The 20,655-nt window shown below is 39.4% G+C and overlaps 1 protein-coding gene across 1 annotated transcript; it reads left to right on the top strand.

Moving 5' to 3' along the window:
- The first annotated feature begins 8,183 nt into the window (after nucleotides 1-8,183).
- On the top strand, nucleotides 8,184-14,763 carry LOC109092409 (fascin-like). Its single transcript, XM_042720139.1, has 5 exons — nucleotides 8,184-9,136; nucleotides 11,820-11,976; nucleotides 12,453-12,574; nucleotides 12,746-12,913; nucleotides 13,011-14,763. The coding sequence occupies exons 1-5, from the start codon at nucleotides 8,314-8,316 to the stop codon at nucleotides 13,214-13,216; spliced, it is 1,476 nt and encodes a 491-aa protein (XP_042576073.1). The 5' UTR covers nucleotides 8,184-8,313; the 3' UTR covers nucleotides 13,217-14,763.
- Nucleotides 14,764-20,655: the final 5,892 nt, after the last annotated feature.

Genomic DNA, 20,655 nt, shown 5'->3' with positions numbered 1-20,655 from the left:
GAACTTCATTTGGGCAACTTTAAAGGCGATTTTCTCAGTATTTAGATTTTTTTGCACTCTCAGATGCCAGATTTTCAAGCTCATCTTTCAGATGATGTATAAATCTCAATTTCGAAAAATTTACCCTTATGACTGGTTTTGTGGTCCAGGGTCACATATGTGAAAATGTACTACAAATTAGTTTAAACAAGCATATTTTTTTTTACATTTTCATACAAGAGCACAGAAAAAAAAGTAAATGCATTTCAGTGCATGCCCCATCTGCTGCATCACGCACCACAATATCAGAATCTGAAAAATGATGTCAGCGTTGTAATCCAGCACCCCTTTTTGTGTGTCATGAAATTTAATTTACTGAATTGGAGCAGGATCAGTAAAGGCGATTATGATGCTCGACATCATAATGAAAAGCCTGCATGCTGAGTCCTGACATTGAGGAAGATTTGCATCTGCATGTACAGAAGCCACCTCCCGACTGACTCTGGTTCATGCGGTCGGTGGCGCACACTGCAGTCACCCCTCCCCACATGTCTCTGCAGCACGACCGCCCCCTCCTGCCTCGCCACCCTGTCTCAGGGTCTGACTGACCTATATCTGCCTGCACATAATGTAATCTCTAGCACTCTCATTGCGCTCTCTGTGCTGCCTGCGGTCTCAGCGCTGACGGGCTCAGACTCACTTATGCCACGCTCTGAGCCCAGGTGCCCCTGCTACAGATGTAGGGCAGCCCCGTCGGTTATTCAGCACTTCGACTGCTGCTGAAGTCCGGGTGGAGGGGCTAACCCACCACTGCCGGAGTGATGAATTAAACAGGACACTCACTCCCGCCTCTCTTTTTGGTGAAGCTGAGTTTTTTTCTGCCGGCTTTGCTGCTTTTGGCTCAGGCTGAGCAACCGTTTTCCTGTCAGCATGACAATGGCTGGAGGGAAAGAGGAGGCAAGTGCTCTAGCAGATTGGGCCTCCACAAAAACAAGCCTGTGACCTTTCACCCCAGCTGCTGGAGGAGTGGAGAGCTCCCCAGTGGTCTTTTGTTGAACAGAGGAGGTTGTGATGAGAGAGCTGCAGTTGGGTAGCAGTACATCCATTGGTGCTGCTCCTCAGACATAAACAAGCCATTCTTCAATTTGGAATTCTATTCAGATTAGGTGGCAGTGTTTTTGACCAGTATCACATTGTGGATTGTTTACGACTTGGTGCATTTAATTAAATAAAGCTAATACATATAATCAGGGACGCAATGCAGCTGTTTTGTGAGGAATCCAGTTGTAGCTCGCTTGGGTAAGATAGGCAAGGCAAGATAAGACATGATCAAAGCAATCATGAGTGCAAGATGTGTTAATTTAGTCATTCAGCACGGAGACCCAGGTGGTGACTCAGATCCCAACACAAATATGTACACTGCTGTTCAAAGGTTTCTCATAAAGGAAGTCTCTTATGCTCACCATGCTAAGTATATTTTAAAATGTAATTTATTCCTGTGATGGCATGAATTTTCAGCATCATTACTCCAGTCTTCAGTGTCACATGATCCTTCAGAAATCATTCTGATATGCTGATTTGCTGCTCAAGAAACATTCCTCGTTGTTAATGTTGAAAACGATTGTGCTGTTTCATATTTTTTTTTGGAAAATGAGATGCAATTTTTCCATGGTTATTTGATGAATAGACATTTTAAAAGAGCAGCATTTGTGTAAAATAGAGATCTTTTGTAACATTATATGTCAGTATCCTTGCAGAATATAAGTATTAATTTCCTTTAAAAAATAGTGAATCCAAACTGTTGAATAGTGTAATTTTAAAAAATACACAAAACAAAAAAATTGCATCAGAACTTGACTGCCAGTGATCACAGTGCATTTTCATTGTATTACAAAGAGCAACTTGCTCATTTTTATAACTTGTTTTGTTTTGCAAGATTAAAAAAGGTATATAATGAAATAAAGTAGATTTGGGAGGGGACAGTGAAGGTTACCCTTGCTCTCTCTCTGTTCCCCTCACCCCATCCCTGGAGTCCCTCTGCTTTTTCCTGTGCCCAAAACAATGTCATTCCACAGTCTCCAGCATGTGGAATAGTCATCAGAAAATGGTACTGCAGATGAGATTTACTGCAGAGTTAAAACTGCCACTTTTCACATAAATGAAATTAATATTAAACATTTAAGTTTAATTATAAGTTCATTATAAAGACTTTTTACATGTTTATATGGAATGCTGGAATCTGATTAATCAGTCGTTGTATTCTGCTGTAAAATAATTTTTGTATAACGGCCCCTAGCTGCATAACTGTTGGGACTGCTGTTCAAAGTAAATGATTTCCTACATAGCTGTACTAGTTTCATATATCTCATATCACTCTGCTGTCTCTGTTTTCTCACATAAAAAATAAGTCCAACTCAGATTAATATTTCATGTCCATTTATTTATTTATTTATTTGGGAATAGCTTTATAACAAGAAGGATAATATATGGCCCCTTTGATATGTCAGGTCTCTTCATAATGAAGGAACAATATTATTTTAATTTCCTGTTTCAGTTCTGTAAGAACATAATTTCCTTTGGGGTGAAGTCTGCCTCATTATTAATTTGTGCATAGCACAAATCTGGCCCTCTAATAAACCCCTTTGCTCTTAATGGTCAATAGAAATGTAAAAACATCTAAGTTTTGTACAAATTATAAAACCACAACTAGCTCTAGCTTGATGTATCCAGTTTGTCTGTGCCAGATCATCATGTTGTATAGGTGTGAGCCAATTGCATTCAATGCCTAACTCACTATGAGCATCTCACTGTACTGTATGTAGGTCAGTGAGTCAGTGCAAACTTTCCACAGAGAAGTGGCTGCTATCAGTTCAGATCCGTGGGAAACAGGACAGTCATTGCTCAGTCAGCGGAGAAGAGGAGAGCTGCAAAAAGTGCTCTTATGCACCACATTTGGGTCAATGACCTTCTGATGTGTTTCTGTCTGATTTGCCTTGCTATATCACCTCAACAGAGTTAAAAGGAAGTGTGGCAGAAACATACGCCCATGCAGGAAATATCCCTTAACATCCTCTTGGATTCTTCCACTGTGGTTTGGTGTCCAAAAATAAGAGCTATTGAGCCAGAGGCTAACGTGCAACAAAGATCCACAGTACACGTCATGTTTCAGGACAGTGTCACGTTTAACACATGAGGCATGTAAAGAGATATACAGTGATCACAGACATATTTGGACATTTTAGGCACAAATAAAAATCTATGAAAGGATTCCAAAATATCAAACCAAATGGCATTTATCTTAAGTAAACCCTTGTTAAAAAGAAGAACACAGTTTCGGAAATAATATACCTTAAAGGAATATATACAAACTAAATGTAATGTTTTCGGACACTTAATTGTGTGTTGTGCAATTAACTGAAAATGTATTATAGTTTACATTTACATTCAGTGCAGATAGCTTAAGTTCAGAGTGCTTTTTGCCTGAATTAAGTAGGACTTACATATATTATATGTAATTTCATAATTACTTCTATTGTCTTTGAAATATGACTAAAGTGTACTGCTGAATATACAAGCATTTTTGGTAAACTAAAATATACTTTAATGTATTTTCTATTGAAACTTGTATGTCATATTTAAATATATTTGTAATTAATTGTGTTAAGAAACATTTAAGTACACAAATTGCCTTTTGTTTTATTAATATTATAGTATCTGCAAAATATACTTTGAAGATTGAAGTACACTACAAGTGCACATTCCGTGCAATTAAGCACGCTTCTTTTTTATAAGGGAAGAGAGCACAAACACACTTTTCTAGCAAAACAAATCTTTTAGTTTTTTTAAATTATAAAATATTTCATATATATTAGAATCATATATTTTAGCTGTTCAAAATTAGGACAAACTTTGTGGTTAATGTTGAACTAGACCTTAATGTTCAAATGTGTGAACAGCAGGTTTGACTAATGTTTCATGTTGTGTTTTAAAGGAACATTTGTCCAACACAGAAGTCCTTTAGTGCCCTTGTATGGTGTGTTTATTGTAACATAATCACCTTTGTTGTGGATGTCTAGGACCACATGCAAAGTACAAAACTGGCAGCAGCATTTGCACAGTAACAACTGTTTTGCTTATTTTGTCGACTAGTGAAGTCTCTAGTGCCCGGGAGGTAAATGTGCTGCTGAAATTAGAAATTACTCATCATGGTGAACACAAAGAAGCTCTGTAATGCAGACTCTGATGGACTCAGACTTCAAGGGAGGGGCTACACGAGGCTGTGTCTGTCAGCAGCTCTGTCCGATTGGCTGGGATCCAGAGGGGTGTGCGTGTCAAGGATGTGGGTGCTGGAGGAGTCTGCATCTGCTCAGAGTGCTGCCAGGTCGCATACTGACGCAGTACTGCAGCATAGCATTAAAACGCTGGGCACTGCACCTTTTCCTCATATTCTTCAAGTGAAAGAGAGGCGATACAAAATGTTTATAAAGTTTTCCATGTGCACATCTGCTGTTTGGAGAGAGAGTGACTGAGCGTTCAGCCACACAAGGGTTTGTGTGCTGTTGCCATGTTGCATGGCTTCAGGCATCTGCAAAGTCAGCCTCTCATAACCAGCCGCCGCCAGCTCATGCCCACCCCACTATCCTCTCTCAGCAACACAATCTCAGCACACAAAAGACTCTGTTTGGATCAGACAGAACATTATACACAGCAGGGCCACAGTCGTTGCTTTGAGTTGCTGTGTGCTACTTAATATATTTGTCTTTCTGAGTGTGCTTATTGAGTCTTTCATTAAAGAAATAGTTCACTCAAAAATGAAAATTTGCTGAAAATGTATCCCCATCAGACAATGTAGTTGATGTTGTTACAATGTAGATGATGTTGTTATTATTAAATCCACAGATTTGGAGTGATTTAGCATTTCATCACTTGCTCACCAATAGATCCTCTGCAGTGCATGGGTGTCGTTAGAATGAGAGTCCAAACAGCTGATAAAAACATCACAATAATATTAAACAACTCCAGTCTATCAGCTGCATCTTTGTAAGAAACAAATCCATCATTAATGGGTTTTAACTTGAAACCACTTGAGTCCATTCTCCATAAAAAGAAAATCAATTCCCAGCTGTCCTCTTACAAGAAAACCCACCAGCATACTTGTTTTTCAATAGTTGTAAACAGTGCTTGGTCCGTGCATATTTCTCTCCTGATTCTGCACCCTTTCACTGCAGAGAATACATTGGGGAACAAGTGATGTTAAGGCCATTTTTTTCAGATCTGTTCTGATGAAGAAACAAGCTACAATCTACATCCTGGATAGCCAGAGGGTGAGTACATATTAAGCAAATTGTTATTTTGGGTGAACTGTCCATTTAATAAAAGCTTTAATAAGCACACTGAGAAAATATTTTATTTTCTCAGTGTGCTTATTGAGGTTTTATTAAGATTAAAAATTTCATGGTGATGTGAATCCTTATTGAAACACATGTTGGTGCAAGAACCATTTCTGATAAGATGTTTTGACCAATATCAGATTGCTTTCTACAGATTCTGTGTCTGAAAGTCCTCTTGTGTCTGCTTTGCTGTGATCAGCTTTCATTGTGCTAACGCTGCAGACCTTGGTTTATTTTAGCACAGCAGATTGGAGTATCGTCTCCATGGAAACTGCTCTGGCTTCACACTGTTAACAAAGATAGCTTTCACTTAGAAATGCAGACAGATTCCCACCTATTCAGAATCCAGCATTATGGGTGTAGCTTTAACCTCCCAATTTTTTGAAGGATTAAGGTGAAATTCTGTGTGGTAGACATGCAGTGATTTACACTTAATCTCTTTAGGCAAACATCAGCCTAGACAAATGCCACAACTGTCTTCCATTATGCATTAGGATCAAAAAGGGAGATGGCTTTGCTAAATGGCCGTTTCCTTTTACATTTTTGTAAAGTAGAGGGCCATTCTCAGCTCGTTAATCATCCCAGATAAGTAATGGGGGCTAAATTGTATTTGACTGGAATTTGAGGATTTTATCTCTCTTTCTTTCTCTCTCTAGTTGTGTCCCAAATGACGTACTATATACACTGTGCACTTTTACTATGCACTGTGTTGTGTGTTCTAAACTCTCTAGTGTATATGTTTCATAAGATTATTTTGTCATCCAGCATCGAAAAACCTGATAGCCTTCTGATACTCAGTAAAGCTGTTGCAGTTGAATGCATGAGTTTAACATTACACATTTATTTTTATTCAGTTAGTTCGTTAATTAGTTAGTCAGTCAGTTAAGCGCATTATCCAGGTATTTGAAGTGCACTTTTTCTTTGTGGAATTTTTAGTGTGAACACAATATTTTTTTATAGGAATATTTGTTTTCACCCAAACCACTAAAATGTTTCAGTAATATTAATACAAATAACAAAAATCATTATGCAATAAAACAGAAACATCTCCCTGACACAACTCTTTTTCTGCAAACCTTTCTAATTATACGCCAGAATCCACTACTTTACTTTTTAGAGATGTACTGTCACATTTTTTTTTTTTACCTGTTTATACTTTAAACTGCTCAAGATGAATAAGCATAAATAACTGTACATATTGTATGTTGTTTTGGAAATTCCCCTTCAAACACCCTTATATTCACCTCCTACTAATATGCCTGATGAATATCTAATCTGACATGCAAATAAAACTGGTGGCTCATGGTCTGATCCAGTTACTCTACACAAAATGCATTTGTTTCATTAAATAATCTCATATTAGCATTTGCCCTTTTAAATGAAACTTGTTTTTATTGAAATCCCTATAGATGATTTTTCCAAAAAGCTCTAATGTGCTTGTGTATTTACACTAAGGCATTTTGCATAGTTCCTGTAATAAATATATGCCAATGAAGACATTTCAAGCATTTTTAATGAATATGTGATTTATAAGTCATATGAAAGAGTCATAGTAACTACAAAGACAGACACACACTGTGGAATGTTTGTCCTGCATCATTTTCTCATGCCTGTGTGCTGCTGTTGAAACAGTGCCAGTGGTATTTGGATGAAGCTGCTGTTTATTTGACTAGACCTTCCTGAACCCACTGACCAACATGTGCAGCCTGTGAATATATCTTTATGCAGAATAAACACTGCATTGTGTTTCCTCATCGTCTCTCTGGCCGGCAAAGTGGCATTTGTCCTGAAGTAAAACAACTGCTGAGAGACTCATCATGCAGCATAAACATTATTTGTACATTTATGTAACCCATATACCAAGATCTGGTATGGTATTTGCCGTCAATTTTTTTTCCTTAAAATTTACCAATTTTAAAATAGTACTACTTTTTTACACCACTTACTGCTCTGTCGTCATTTACTCACCCTCATGTCTTGCCAAACTTGTTTTTTTTTTTTCTGTCTGTGGAACACAAAAGAAGATATGTGACCCTGGACCACAAAACCAGTCCCGAGAAGCACAGGTATATTTGTAGCAATAGCCAACAACACATTGTATGGGTCAAAATTATCTTTTTTTTATGCCAAAAATCATTAGGGTATTAAGTAAAGATCATGTTCCATTAAGATATGTTGTACATTTCCTACCGTAAATATATCAAAACTTAATTTTTGATTAGTAGTAGCCTATGTATTTCTATGAACTTCATTTGGACAACTTTAAAGGCGATTTTCTCAATATTTTGAATTTTCTTTTCTTTTTTTTTTGCGATTCCAGATTTTCAAATGGGCTGTACCTCGGCCAAATATTGTCCTATCCTAACAAACTATACATCAATGGAAAGCTTATTTATTCATATAATGTATAAATCTCAGTTTAAAAAAACTGACCATGGTTTTGTGGTCCAGGTTCACATAGCCTATGTTGAAAAATGTCCCTCTTTTTGTCCATACAGTTTAAATATAATCCAATGGGTTTTGGACAGGTTTAGAACGACATAAGTGTGCGTAATTTTTTTTTTTAGAACGTTCATTTTTGAATGAAGTATTCTTTCAAGTGCACGCGAGATTTCGACATCTATCCAGCACGCGAGGATGCTCGCGTCTATTTTACGCAATAGATTCAGCGCAAGTACTTAGTTAAACTCTTTCACTGCTGAGAATATTATCCAATTCTGTGTTTTATCAACTCATTTTGGGCTGTGAGAGCGTGATAAAGAAAGGCGGGACGGCGCGCGTGACATCACTCATCTGTATAAAAGCCACAGCTGTGTCTGTGCGCTCGCGATGTGAGGCTGCAAAGAGAGAGAGGCGCGCGCACGCTCGCCTTCAAACAAAGAGACCCGTCAACATCATCCACGGTGCACCAGCAGAACCCATTCCAGCAAGGCCGAGAAGAATCATGTCTGCAAACGGAACCAGCGACATGCTCCAAATCCAATTCGGACTGATCAACTGTGGGAACAAATACCTCACGGCTGAAACGTTCGGCTTCAAGATCAATGCATCAGCCACCAGCATGAAGAAGAAACAGATCTGGACCTTGGAGCAGAACGGCGACGACTCGAGCACGTTCTACCTGAAGAGCCATCTGGGGAGATACATCGCAGCTGACAAAGACGGCAACGTTACGGGTGACAGCGAGACCCCGAGCGAGGATTGTCGGTTCGTGATCACTGCACATGATGATGGGCGCTGGTCACTGCAGTCTGAGCCTCACAAGCGCTACCTGGGCGGCACCGAGGACAGAATCACCTGCTTCGCCCAGACTATCTCCATCGCAGAGAAATGGAGCGTGCACATTGCCATGCACCCCCAGGTCAACATCTTCAGCGTCACCAGGAAAAGATACGCGCACCTGAGCACCGAGCAGAGCGAGATCGCCATTGACCGAGACGTTCCCTGGGGCGTCGACTCCCTCATCACCTTGGTCTTCCAGGACCAGAGGTACCACTTACAGACATCCGACAACCGGTTCCTGAAGAACGACGGAAGCCTGTCCCCAAACCCTGACAAGAACACAGGGTACACGCTGGAGTTCAGGTCCGGGAAGGTTGCCTTCAGAGACTGCACTGGGAAGTACCTGGCTCCCTCTGGTCCCAGTGGAACCATGAAGTCCGGCAAGAGCTCGAAGGTTGGCAAAGATGAGCTTTTTGTTCTGGAGCAGAGCCACCCTCAAGTGGTCCTCACCGCTGGCAACGACAGGAATGTGTCCACCAGGCAAGGTAAACCATGCTGCTTTATTGTCGGTTACTTATGTGCTCGTTTATGCAAGAGTACATCAGTCAAAGTTGGGTTCCTGTAAATCCTCCATAATTATCTACAGCTCGTTCTTAATTATAGGTATTTCACTATTTTCCTTTTCTTGTGGTTGTGTGGAAATGGGCAGAGCCCAGGGGTGGATCAGTGCAAATGCGGGAAAAGAAAAAAAAATCCATATTCTTTACTTTGAAGATCCTGAAATTTGGTCTACTGCATCTCCATTTTGCTTCCATTTTTATTTTATTTTTTATTTTTTCCTGTCTGAGGACTCTCTGTGGGTTACAGTACTCTAGTTATTGTCATGATAGAAATCTGTTAGCTGAGAATGAAATCAATACTCAAGCCCTTGTCTGCAGCTTTGCTCAATCATTCTTCTGTAAATTCCATAGCGCCTGTAGTTTGGAGAGGCCAGTGTGCTGTAATTAAGTTGAGAGTGAAGGCAATCATTACTGTAAACACCCAGAAGAATTGACCTGAGACTGCCAGACTGAAATAATAGATCAAATTATACAGTGCTATACGCTGCATTGGTGAAATATCACGCTTTTCAGCGTTGCCATTACAGCTTTGCTACCCTATTACTGCTGAAAATGAAATGAGATGATCTGCTCTGTTTTAATAACTGCTAAATTGAAAAAAAATTAAATTGAAAGATATAAATGGCATCATTATGTGAGGATGTCTGGGATCCCAGCTCTGTTTTACCAGTATTGCTAGATGAGGCAGGAAAGTGCCAGTGTGTTGGGCCTGTGCCAAAAGGCACGTGGTCTCTGCAGGTCATGATCGGCTCTTCTATATGTCCTTTGTTTCTTAGACTTTACTTCTTTTATGTTTGTGATTTCATTTAGCCTTGTGGTAGTGCAAGATTGCATCTATTCTTAAAAAGCAGTTCATGCCATTTGCTTACAGTGATCTGGACTTAATTATGATGCAGAACATTGTACTACATCGAGACCCCTCCAATGCTCATGCTTGCCTAGATCAAATATTTGCCTTCAGGGATACAATCCTTAGAGAATAAGACTCAATGTTTGTGTCATGTCCCTTTGAGAGAATTTGTAAGGGGGCCGAGATTTCAGGCGTGTGCTGAGGGTAGAAGGAGAACAAAGACAGCATGCTCTGGGCCCCATCTCACCATGCAGCCCAGCTGCTGAGAGTCTTTAGGCAGCCCAGCACGCAGAACAATGGAGCCTTGCTATGCACAAGTTTAGCCATTTCAGCACACACAAAAAACACTGATGTACTCTCGCTTAAATGCATCTGTCTTAAAAGATTAGGAGTCTGCTCGCTTGCCTGCTCTTCCTTCCTTTGTGGCAAGGACATTGGATGTATGTCATTGCGTAAATGCTTAAATGGTTTTCCAACAGTGTCTTGCATTTTATTTTGTATTCATTTGAGGATTATTTGTCTGTGTTGCTATTTGATTGCAGCTGCTTGACCCCGTTGACCGAGTGTTTGGCAATTCACTAAAATTGTGAAATTGACTTAAAATATCCAAAATGTATGTCCCTACAATATTTTGCAGCTAAGGTTAAAGGCTTTTCACTGGGGAATAGAAGCCCTGCAGTTGTCGTGTGGATGGACCGACCATTGGTAGTCAGGCGTCGAGCGATGGGGGTTGGGGGTGTGTCTGCTGGTGGCTTAAAAGATCCTCCCAAACCATTTAAATGTCGGGTGAGGATGCATACCTCCCTAGAATGATTGAGGGGAATTTTTTTCCCCTCTTGTCCTGTCTGAGACTGATTTAGAGCCAGTCTCCGGGCGTCTTAGTCATTCTCCTTTGCAGATCTTCCATTTGCAGCCATGTGTTTCTCATCTTGGCCATTTATTTTCCTTGCTCATTCAGGCACGCATTTTTTGGGGGAAACTCAATCTGCCTTCCAGAGGCCAGGCCGCAGCAGTGCTAATACGCAATTTTGTATAGCTGTATTACGAGCTTGGTGAAACTGGAACATGAAAAATTAAACATTTTAAATATAGATGACGTGTTTGACCATGCATGTTTGAAAAATATACCATGGCAATCCAAAAGATTCTTGATTTCTCCAACCAAGGATTGAAGGATTCATTCTCAGAGTAAATGTTCATAAAAATTCTAGCTGTAACTTCATCTTGTAGATGTTTGTCTTCATGTAGCTTTAATATTTCTGTCTTCTGTTTTCCTCTCCAAAGACCATAAATGCAAAATGTATCTGATTACTGTGTGTCTAAATGCACACAATGGAGTTTAATCAGATTTCCTGCAGTAGAGGACTGGTGGTCTGGTCTTTCACTGAGCTTGAATCTAATACATGAATGATCCATGAATCTAAACTGCTAACCGGATGCAGTGACTATTGTTGTCCTGAAGCCTCCCACTAAGCATCCTGGCATATATGACAGTCAAAAATTCTTAAGGGGATTAACTCTGTCTGTGTGTGTGTGTGTGGAGGCCAAAGCAATTGCCAGAGTAATAGTCCTTAGCATTCAACACTCTTTAGTCAAGTAATCTCAAAGATCAGCATCCCTAAAACTGCCGAGCTCTCTACTCACTCAGCATGGCTGATCCAGATCTAAGATGTGTTGTGTGCTCACACTGATGAAAGCCAGGGCTTTGGTGGTGGTTATAATGTGGTTTACAGTATACTGTGTTTTTGTGTTTGACAGGCATGGACCTCTCGGCCAACCAGGATGAAGAAGGTGACCAGGAGACTTTCCAGATGGAAATCAGTAAGGACACGAAGAAGTGTGCCTTCAGGACCTGCGTTGGCAAATACTGGACCCTCACAGCTAATGGTGGCCTTCAGTGCACTGCCTCTACTAAGTGAGTGTGAATCACAGGAACATGCCATCATGAAGAGAGCTTAGTATTGTCAGTATTTTCATACTAACAGTCTTTAGATTAAAGAATCTATGCCTGTTCGTGGGCCTGTTTTTTAATGTCTTGCACTAACTATACAACATTCATTTAATTAGATTGTAAAGGGTATCTTGCAATCATTTAAAATAAATCTATAAGCAGTAGGCCTACTTTTATCTGTTATCAGTTTTTTTTTTTTTTTTTTTGTTCAACATCAGAATTAATACATTTCAGTTAATACATTTCAATGTTCGTGTGGCATTAAACACAAACAAAAAATTAATAAATTATACAAAATCTGTAAATGAAACAAAATGCAAGCATGCAGAATCTGTGGTGTGGTAAAACCTCATGCATCATTTTTTAATTTTTGATAATCGTTTTGCTTTGGAGTATCTTTTATATTTCATAGTTTAATGTATAATCTCTACAACAACCAGGTCTCCTAACTGCTACTTTGACATTGAGTGGCGTGGGAAGAAGATAACCCTGCGTGCCAGCAATGGAAAATATGTGGCTGCCAAAAAGAACGGACAGCTGGCTGCCACTATTGACACAGCAGGTGGGGTGGGGTGTTGCACACAGTTTCCCCCGTTTCAACCATTTGTTTGGAAATGCTGCAGTGATTTAGTAAACGTGTTGAGAGATAGATGTTAAGTGCAGCACTTCAATAGCACAATCATATTCCCGCTTGGCCTTTGTGAGTCTCAATTTAGAAAAATTGTTTTTTCAGGTGACACCGAGGAGTTCCTGATGAAGCTCATCAATAGGCCCCTCATCGTGCTGAGAGGGGAGCATGGCTTCATTGGCTGCAGGAAGGTGACCGGCACCCTGGACTCCAACCGCTCATCATATGATGTCTTTGGTTTGGAGTTCAGAGATGGAGCCTATAGCTTGCGAGGTTTGTTTGCACTTTAATGTTCTTAATTTAGACTCTCTCTTTGGAAAGGAAAAGCCAGGTTTTAAGACGTTTCTTGATGCCTTGAATCTCCTCTCAGACTCCACAGGGAAATACTGGATGGTGGGCAGTGAGTCGAACGTGCTCAGCAGTAGCGACACCCCGGTGGACTTCTTCCTCGAGTTTTGCGACTACAACAAAGTGGCTATCAAGTCAACCGAGGGGAAATATCTGAAGGGCGATCACGCAGGTGTTCTGAAGGCCAACGCCGACGATCTGGACACCTCCACTCTGTGGGAGTACTAAAAGCACTTAAGTAACCACTGTGGCTTTTTCTTTTCAGTTTTTCCCTTTCTTTTATGCATTTTGAATATGGTTTTTGAATACGAGTGAGCACACAGGCCTATAGCAGAGAGAAACCCAAAGGTGAAGGGTCTTACTTCTAGTCACGTATACTCGATTCTGTCTAAATACTTCAGGGTTTGTGTGCCACAGCATCACCGCAGTGTTGTGCGGTTTTCATTGATGACAAGTGGCCAAAACTGGGACTTCTGGAACTTAACTGGCATCCAAATTTGTATTGTGTGGTTACGCACATCTAATGTCATCTCTTAATCTGTCATACTAATCAACAAGTCGCTTCCGTCTCTGGAAGATCGACTATGCAGCGCCGCACGTTGAGCCACAGGATTTTGATGTACCAGATTGTAGCGTGATCCCTCTTCCTAGTCTTTGCACAGTCCTGTATGAGCCTCGCACTCTTAATATAAACACACAGCGAAATGTTATTATTGATATTGAGCTATTGATGATGTAATGCCTCCCACTGTATTGCCAGTCATAAGTACCTACCCTCATGACCCGAGGACTAAGGCAATATTTACAGGTAAATGTATGAATGTTTAGTTTTTTTTTTTTTTTCTTTTCATACACTTGACAGAGTTATGAAGGAAGCTCTCAGGCCACTGAAAAGGCGAGGAGCTAAACTGTTTTGTTTTCGTGTTTGAAGTACCGCAGTGCTTTGTGTACTGCCACACAATCTGTGCCATTAGAATTAATTTTAATGTTTAAAAAGAGGAAAACCAAGAGAACTGGGTTGGTACCATACAGTCCCTCATCTCAAAATAAGGGTTACGCCTGGAATTGCAAATGGGTGGGAAAAAAGAATAAAGTATAGATATTAAAGTGGAAATTGTTTTCTGCAACTCGAAAGTGATGTCATCGTTACATTGTGTGTGAAGATACTGACGTAAGGTATGTTGTTGCAGGTTCAACACAGTATTTATGCTAAATGAAACCACTTTTCCCCTCTTAAACTGGACAATTCTCAAAGGAATGGCGGGTCTGGGTTCACTGGACTTGTGCAGTGGTCGAATCTGGAAAAAAGTCACCTAACACTTTTTTTTGTTGTTGTTGTTTTTGTTGTTGTTTCTGAGTAGGCACAGACATTATCATAAACCTCATTCCTTTATACACATTACACCTTGGAGAAAAAGCCAAAATTAAGACATTAACACTTCACACAAGATTGCTTAAAGATTGAAACCTGAGGTTAAACTGGTGCTTAATTGGTTTTCAGGTGTGCATCAAACTAACCGAGCCACTCTAAGCTTAACTGCTCATTATTTAAGAGCAGAGCTATCATTTCACATGATAATGATCTCCCATTGCTAAGGGAATGATAATGACTGTGCCTTAAAAGGCTATTATGGGGGGAAAAAAAGACATTCCACATTATACTTTGTAAAGACTTTACAAATGTCTTTTTATATTGTTTTGATATTATGGTTATGTTTCCTCATGTGCCATGGGTACAAATGAAAAACGGAAATAAATACGGTTTGACTATGAAACTCTTGTCAGTGAATTGTTTTTAATTCTAGAAAAGAAACATTTAGAAATATTAGTTCTCTTTAAGTGGCAAAGCAATGATAAACACACTTTCCTTCTTGTTAAGTGATATGACTTCATCTGGGTAATTGTCATGAAGCTTGAGCACAGCTCCCAGAGTTTGTTTTGAAAGCTTACCCCTTTCTCCTGAGATCTCAACTCAATTTTTTTTTAATTTTTTTAAGCTGGTGGCCGCTCCATCAATGAGGCTTTTGTTTAGAGTTATTGCTGGAACAGCAGTTTGCAAAATGATGTTGATCCCATCTGCTGAGTTATTGAAACAACAAAAAAGTCATTTATTGAAGTTCAAGGAGCCTAAAATTGTAACTGAAAGGACACTACACTGTACAAAGAAGGAGCTTCAGTATCTAAAAGACAGAAATACAAATCGAAAGCATGTGATCTTTGCTGCAAGCTATAAAAATATTTAAAATCCACAACATTTCAGTAAGACCCTCAGAGAAGCCACTCAATATGAAAAAGAAACAGACATTTTTTTAAATGGAGATACCCAGATCACATACTAATTGCAACTGCAAAAAAAAAAAAAAAAAAAATGCAAGTAACGTTGAATTAAAAAAAAATAAGTAGAAAAACTGAAATGGTACTACTGTAGACTGACATTTCCAGCATGTCCCCCCCAAAAAAAGAATGTGCATCATATTCTCTAAGCTGGGAAATAAAACCATTTGTGAGTTCAATAATGCACCAGATTGACTAGTAGACTAATAGTCTTCATGAGTGCTGTATAAATTATATTACAAAAACAGCCTAAATGTTACCATGGAAGGTGACGCCATAAGCATTTCAATTCAGGAACTAAGAAAAACAGACTGAAAGGGTTAAATGATCTAGCCTGGCTGACACAGGGACCAATGTTTCCACGGTAACTCAGAGCAGGTCATTTGAAGGGGCTGTATTGTCGGGGTTGATGGTGGGACTGGAACTGCAGCTTTTCAGGTGGCCACGCAGGGATTTCTTAATTTAGTCATCGTTTTCATGAGACGCAGGTGCAGGTCGAGATCACAGAGGCTGAATTTAGATTCACATGATAGAGCGGTGCACAGGATTTGAATAAAAACATCTTAGCAACAGCTTTGCAGAGGTGACACATTTGGTGGAAAAAAGAACAATGTTTGCACTGTGACAAATGTCAGGACATTTCTCTAATTATACATGTGGTCTCGAAGTTTTCCATGCATTTGCATTTTTGTGATATGTGTGAAATGGTACACAACATACTCACAAGGTACACTGCCTTACATTTTTTTTTTCAAAATAGTAACTGAAACAGTAGGCCTCTATCCGTGACTGACATTTCAAAGTGTAGCAGACCCTTGACCTTATCTTACATTTTACCTTGAAAAATGCTTTTTGCATTTTAATCTTTTACAGAAAATAAGTAAAACTACAAAATAATAATGTTTAAATAACTGTTTTCCAATTTTAATTAAAAAATGTAATTTATTCCTGTGGTGGTAAAGCTGAATTTTCAGCATCATTTCTCCAGTCTTCAGTGTCACATGATCCTTCAGAAATAATTCTCATATGCTGCTTTGCTGCTCAGTAAGCATTTTCTTATTATCATCAGTGCTGAAACTCCTTTGCTGCTTAATATTTTTGTGGAAACCAGTATTCTTGTTTTCTCCAGCAGTCTTTGATAAATAGAAAGTAAAAAAAAAAACTCATTTATTTGAAATATAAATATTTTGTAACAATATAAATATCTTTATTGTCACTTCTAAGCAATTTAATGTGGCCTTGCTGAATAAAAGTATCAAATTCTTAAAAAAAGAACTGACCCCAAACTTTTGAATAATAGTGTTTATACTGCAGAGGTTTGTATGCCAACATGGTTTCCATTATATAAGGAAAAGACTGATATATGCAAATTATAGCCAAAATAAATCATACATTTAGTACTGTTCAGGTTAAACTGTTCAGTTAAATGCAAATGATTGCATTTGCATCCCACACACATCTCCTTCCTACCATATAACCTAATCTCTGGGACTTTATAATATCATGGACAGCAGATAAAGTCACATGACCATCACTGACCCCAGGAAATCACTGCTATGTGTGACCACCGCCTAGGAGATCACAACAGGGCATGATGACACTCTCATGACTGCAAGTCCAGCCCTTCACACCATTAACACTTCATGTTCTGGGTAAGAAAATGCCCTTCAGAAATGCAGCGTTTCCACCGAAATTACCAGGAACAATTGTACCAGGAACTTTTTCCCCGCAGACCTGTTGCTCTCTGCGTTTCCACCGTGGTCTAAAGTACCGTGAAGATTAGGCAAATAGTCTGGGGACGTAGTGTGACCTCCCGCAGACGGGACGACGCAAATCCAGTAATTCTGCAAACAGCAGCGATAACATCAGTCAGCTCACCTTGGCTACTGCAATTTTTCCTGACTATATATTTACAATAAGACGAAATATGATATCAGATACCACTGCCTCTTTTCATTTTCATTTAAACATAATAATAGCCACAGAAATGTACTTAGTTCAGGGAAATGTATATATATATATTGCCTACATTACAATGAAACGAAATATCATATTATTTTCATTTTAACATATAGATAAATTGAATAAAGACCAAAGATTTTGGACGAAAGTCCCGGAACTTTGAAAAAGTACTACCTCGAGAGCAGGGACTTTCAGGGATTAGTAAAATGGCGCTCGAACACTTCCGGTGGCTTCACTGACACCGGTTGGCAGTTTAGAACACGATGAGCGATGCAGTCATATATAGATCAGTGGTAAAGATCCAGCAGTGGAAACACGGCTAAAGTCCCTGCTCACAAGGTTGTACTTTTTCAAAGTTTTGGAACTTTCGGGGGCGGGACTTGGGCGCTAAACATGCTGAGTGGTTGAGTTCACGCAGCATTGTGATTTCAACCACCATTTATTCTGATAATTTTCAAAATATTACTGTTATTGTGTCATGAAATATAGTTTTAAAAGTATTTCAGGCGAGAATGTAGTTGTTTAAAACTCAAATCTGTGGTTTATTTATAAAGACAGCGCCATTTTTAAAAGTAATTTGCAGCTGGCTCTGAAGTCTCTTTAGTGGTTAAACAAACTATAATTCGTTTTTGGGTAAATCTAACAGGCAATCTTTGGACTTTATTCAATTTATCTATATTTACAGTTTTATTGTAAATATACAGTGAGCAAAATTGCAGTAGGCAAGGCGAGCTGACTGATGTTATCAAGTATGCTGCTGTTTGCAGAATTACGGACTTGCGCCGTCCCGTCCGCGGGAGATTACACTCTCGAGTCGAACTCAAAGTCCGAATTACCGAGGATCCAAGTCCGAAATTTGCGTACTTTGTATTGTCACCAAACTATTTGTCTAATCTTCACGGTACTTCAGACCGCTGTGGAAACGCAGAAAGCAACAGGTCTGGAGGGAAAAAGTTCCTGGTACAATTGTTCTGGGTAATTTCAGTGAAAATGCGGCAAATGTCACTGTTAAAATTCAATGTTCCAAAAAGAGGTTTTCGGCATGATGCCACAGTAGTAGATTTTTGGTCCCCCAAACAACCTTTCAGTTATTAAATGATGAAAATTCAGTTATATTATTAAAATGTTCTTCACACAAAGAAAAAACTTAACTGAAAGTTTTTTTGAGGAACCCAAAAAGGGTTCTTCGCTGGAATCAACGCATGGAATCAATTGGAATCCCTTTTTGAAACCTTTATTTTAATATTCCAAAACGGGGTTTTCACAGGAAAGCCATAGAAGAACTATTTTGGGTTCCTCAAAGAACCTTTCAGTGAACAGTTCTTAAAAGAACCACTTTTTCTTAATATGAAGAACATTTTGTTCAATGAAAAGGTTTCCATGGTTGTTAAATGTTCTTCAAGGAACCATCAATGCCAAAAAGAAGCTTTATTTTTAAGAATGAGAGACTTGAGGAAACATGAGGCAGAAGATTCAGGGGCACAGATCCAGTTTCAGGAAGCTCTTAAGCTGTGGGTGCATTGAGCGCAAGCTGCCAGGGTCAACCCTTCACACCTACAGGCCTACAGGCCTAAAGACTGTCCATCTGCTGACCCATTAGGAGGTTACCATGTCAAACTGAGACCCTTCATTCGCCTGCACTGCGTCAGGTGTGGTACACCGGTGCTCAGATACACCACCAACAACAGATGGGAGAAAAGGACCAGATTATCCTGATCTCCTCAGGATTGTGTTATTCTTCTGGATTGATTGGTCTCCACACCACCATCCCTTTGATTTCACCACAGAAAGGGCTTCTGTGAGAGCCTCGTGCTCTCTGTGAGGATGAGTAATGTGCTTTAAGAGGCGTGAGGGGTCTGAATAAAGCCCGGGGCAGAGGGGATACTGCCAGCGGGGAGGAGAGCAGGAGGTGAGGATCCTGTGGGCTCCATTAGTGAGCAAGAGCTGTGGCTCTTTGTTGGAGCTCTGGGCAAGAGGACGGGAGTCTCTGTGGGAGTCTCACTGCACTAGACACGCCAATGGAAGACTCATGCAATAAAACACAATAAACAACCCACTCCACAGGCATTATGGGCTGACGTGTGGAATAACAACAGCTTAATGCTTGACAATGTATTGATCTTTGGCACTGACAGCCTGCATTACATAAATCAAAAGCAAGAGTTCCTGTATCATTTTGTCAGATGTTGTTGTTGTGTGTCGGATTAGCAGGTCAGCACATGGATTACGAACCTGAAGAACTCGAGAGAAAACTCTCTGCAGAAGTGGAACGGTTGTCATTCACAAATTTTGCAGTCACCTTCGCATGTTCATTTATTAAAAATATTGATTCATTTGATAATGCTTGTAGTTTCAGCACGACTGTAACACTCTCTGCATAAGAGTGTGAACACATTTACCGTTGTAAGGCAAAATTCTGCTGGTGCATTAGGAATCTGATGGGTTTGGGCATTTTTAGTGATGGACGTGTTCCCCACACATTTGGTTAACTTTGGACAGAAAATGACCAACAAAAAACGACTTAGTTTGGAAATGACCTGAGTAAGCGGTGCTTCATGCATCAATACACTGACAACTGACCATCTTTGCCCATGTTATTTTGCCAAAGTTTTGCTAATGTGACTGCACTTTTGCTGCAGATTTCCCTTATCAGTGCAGAAAATATATTAAGCAGCATGTATGAACATGGAAAGCAAGAGATGGTAATTATAAGTTCATAAAAATAGCTCAACAGATCTAAATTTAAAAACATCCACGAAAGAGACTGTCAAGCTCACAGTGAGGACGTACCAGAACAGAGAAATGTTTAATATCTAATTAAATTTGAATATTCTCCACCAACCCATTTACATCTGCTTGCAGTTCCTCTTCCATTTCCCTTTGTGATGCAAACCAGATAAGCTGTCATATGTTACATCTCAGCTAGGGCTGGGCACCAAATTGAATATTCACAATTTACGCTGATATAAAATTGTGAGTATTGCAATGGTTTTGAAGTTCATGACTCAGAAGTATGAGGGGGTTCAAACTAATATTGTCTGATCTACACTAGCAGTCTAAGGTTTGGAGTCAGTAAAAACAGAAAATATTGTGAAACATTTATAACTGCTTTCTATTGTAATATTTTGAATGCAGTTCATTCCTGTTATGTCAAAACTGAATTTTCAGCATCATTACTGCAGTCTTCAGCGTCACATGATCCTTCAGAAATCATTCTCATATACTGATTTGCTGCTCAAGAAACATTTCTTATCATGATCAATATTGAAAACAGTCGCTTAATACCTTTGTAAAAATTGAGATACACTTTTTCCAGGATTTTTGGATGAATATAAAGTTCAAAAGACCAGCATTTATTTGAAATAAAAATA

Source organism: Cyprinus carpio, chromosome B3, assembly GCF_018340385.1.
Source record: "Cyprinus carpio isolate SPL01 chromosome B3, ASM1834038v1, whole genome shotgun sequence".
Classification (NCBI taxonomy): domain Eukaryota; kingdom Metazoa; phylum Chordata; class Actinopteri; order Cypriniformes; family Cyprinidae; genus Cyprinus; species Cyprinus carpio.
Note: the sequence above shows the minus strand (reverse complement) of the source record. Positions and strands in the feature narration are given on the sequence as shown.

What these genes read in the sequence shown, in the direction of transcription:
- LOC109092409 (XM_042720139.1), top strand. Translation starts at nt 8,314, where the DNA reads ATGTCTGCAAACGGAACCAGCGACATGCTCCAAATCCAATTCGGACTG. An exon ending in GAATGTGTCCACCAGGCAAG is followed by an intron (nt 9,137 to 11,819) that starts GTAAACCATGCT and finishes TGTGTTTGACAG; the next exon opens with GCATGGACCTCTCGGCCAAC. An exon ending in TGCCACTATTGACACAGCAG is followed by an intron (nt 12,575 to 12,745) that starts GTGGGGTGGGGT and finishes TTGTTTTTTCAG; the next exon opens with GTGACACCGAGGAGTTCCTG.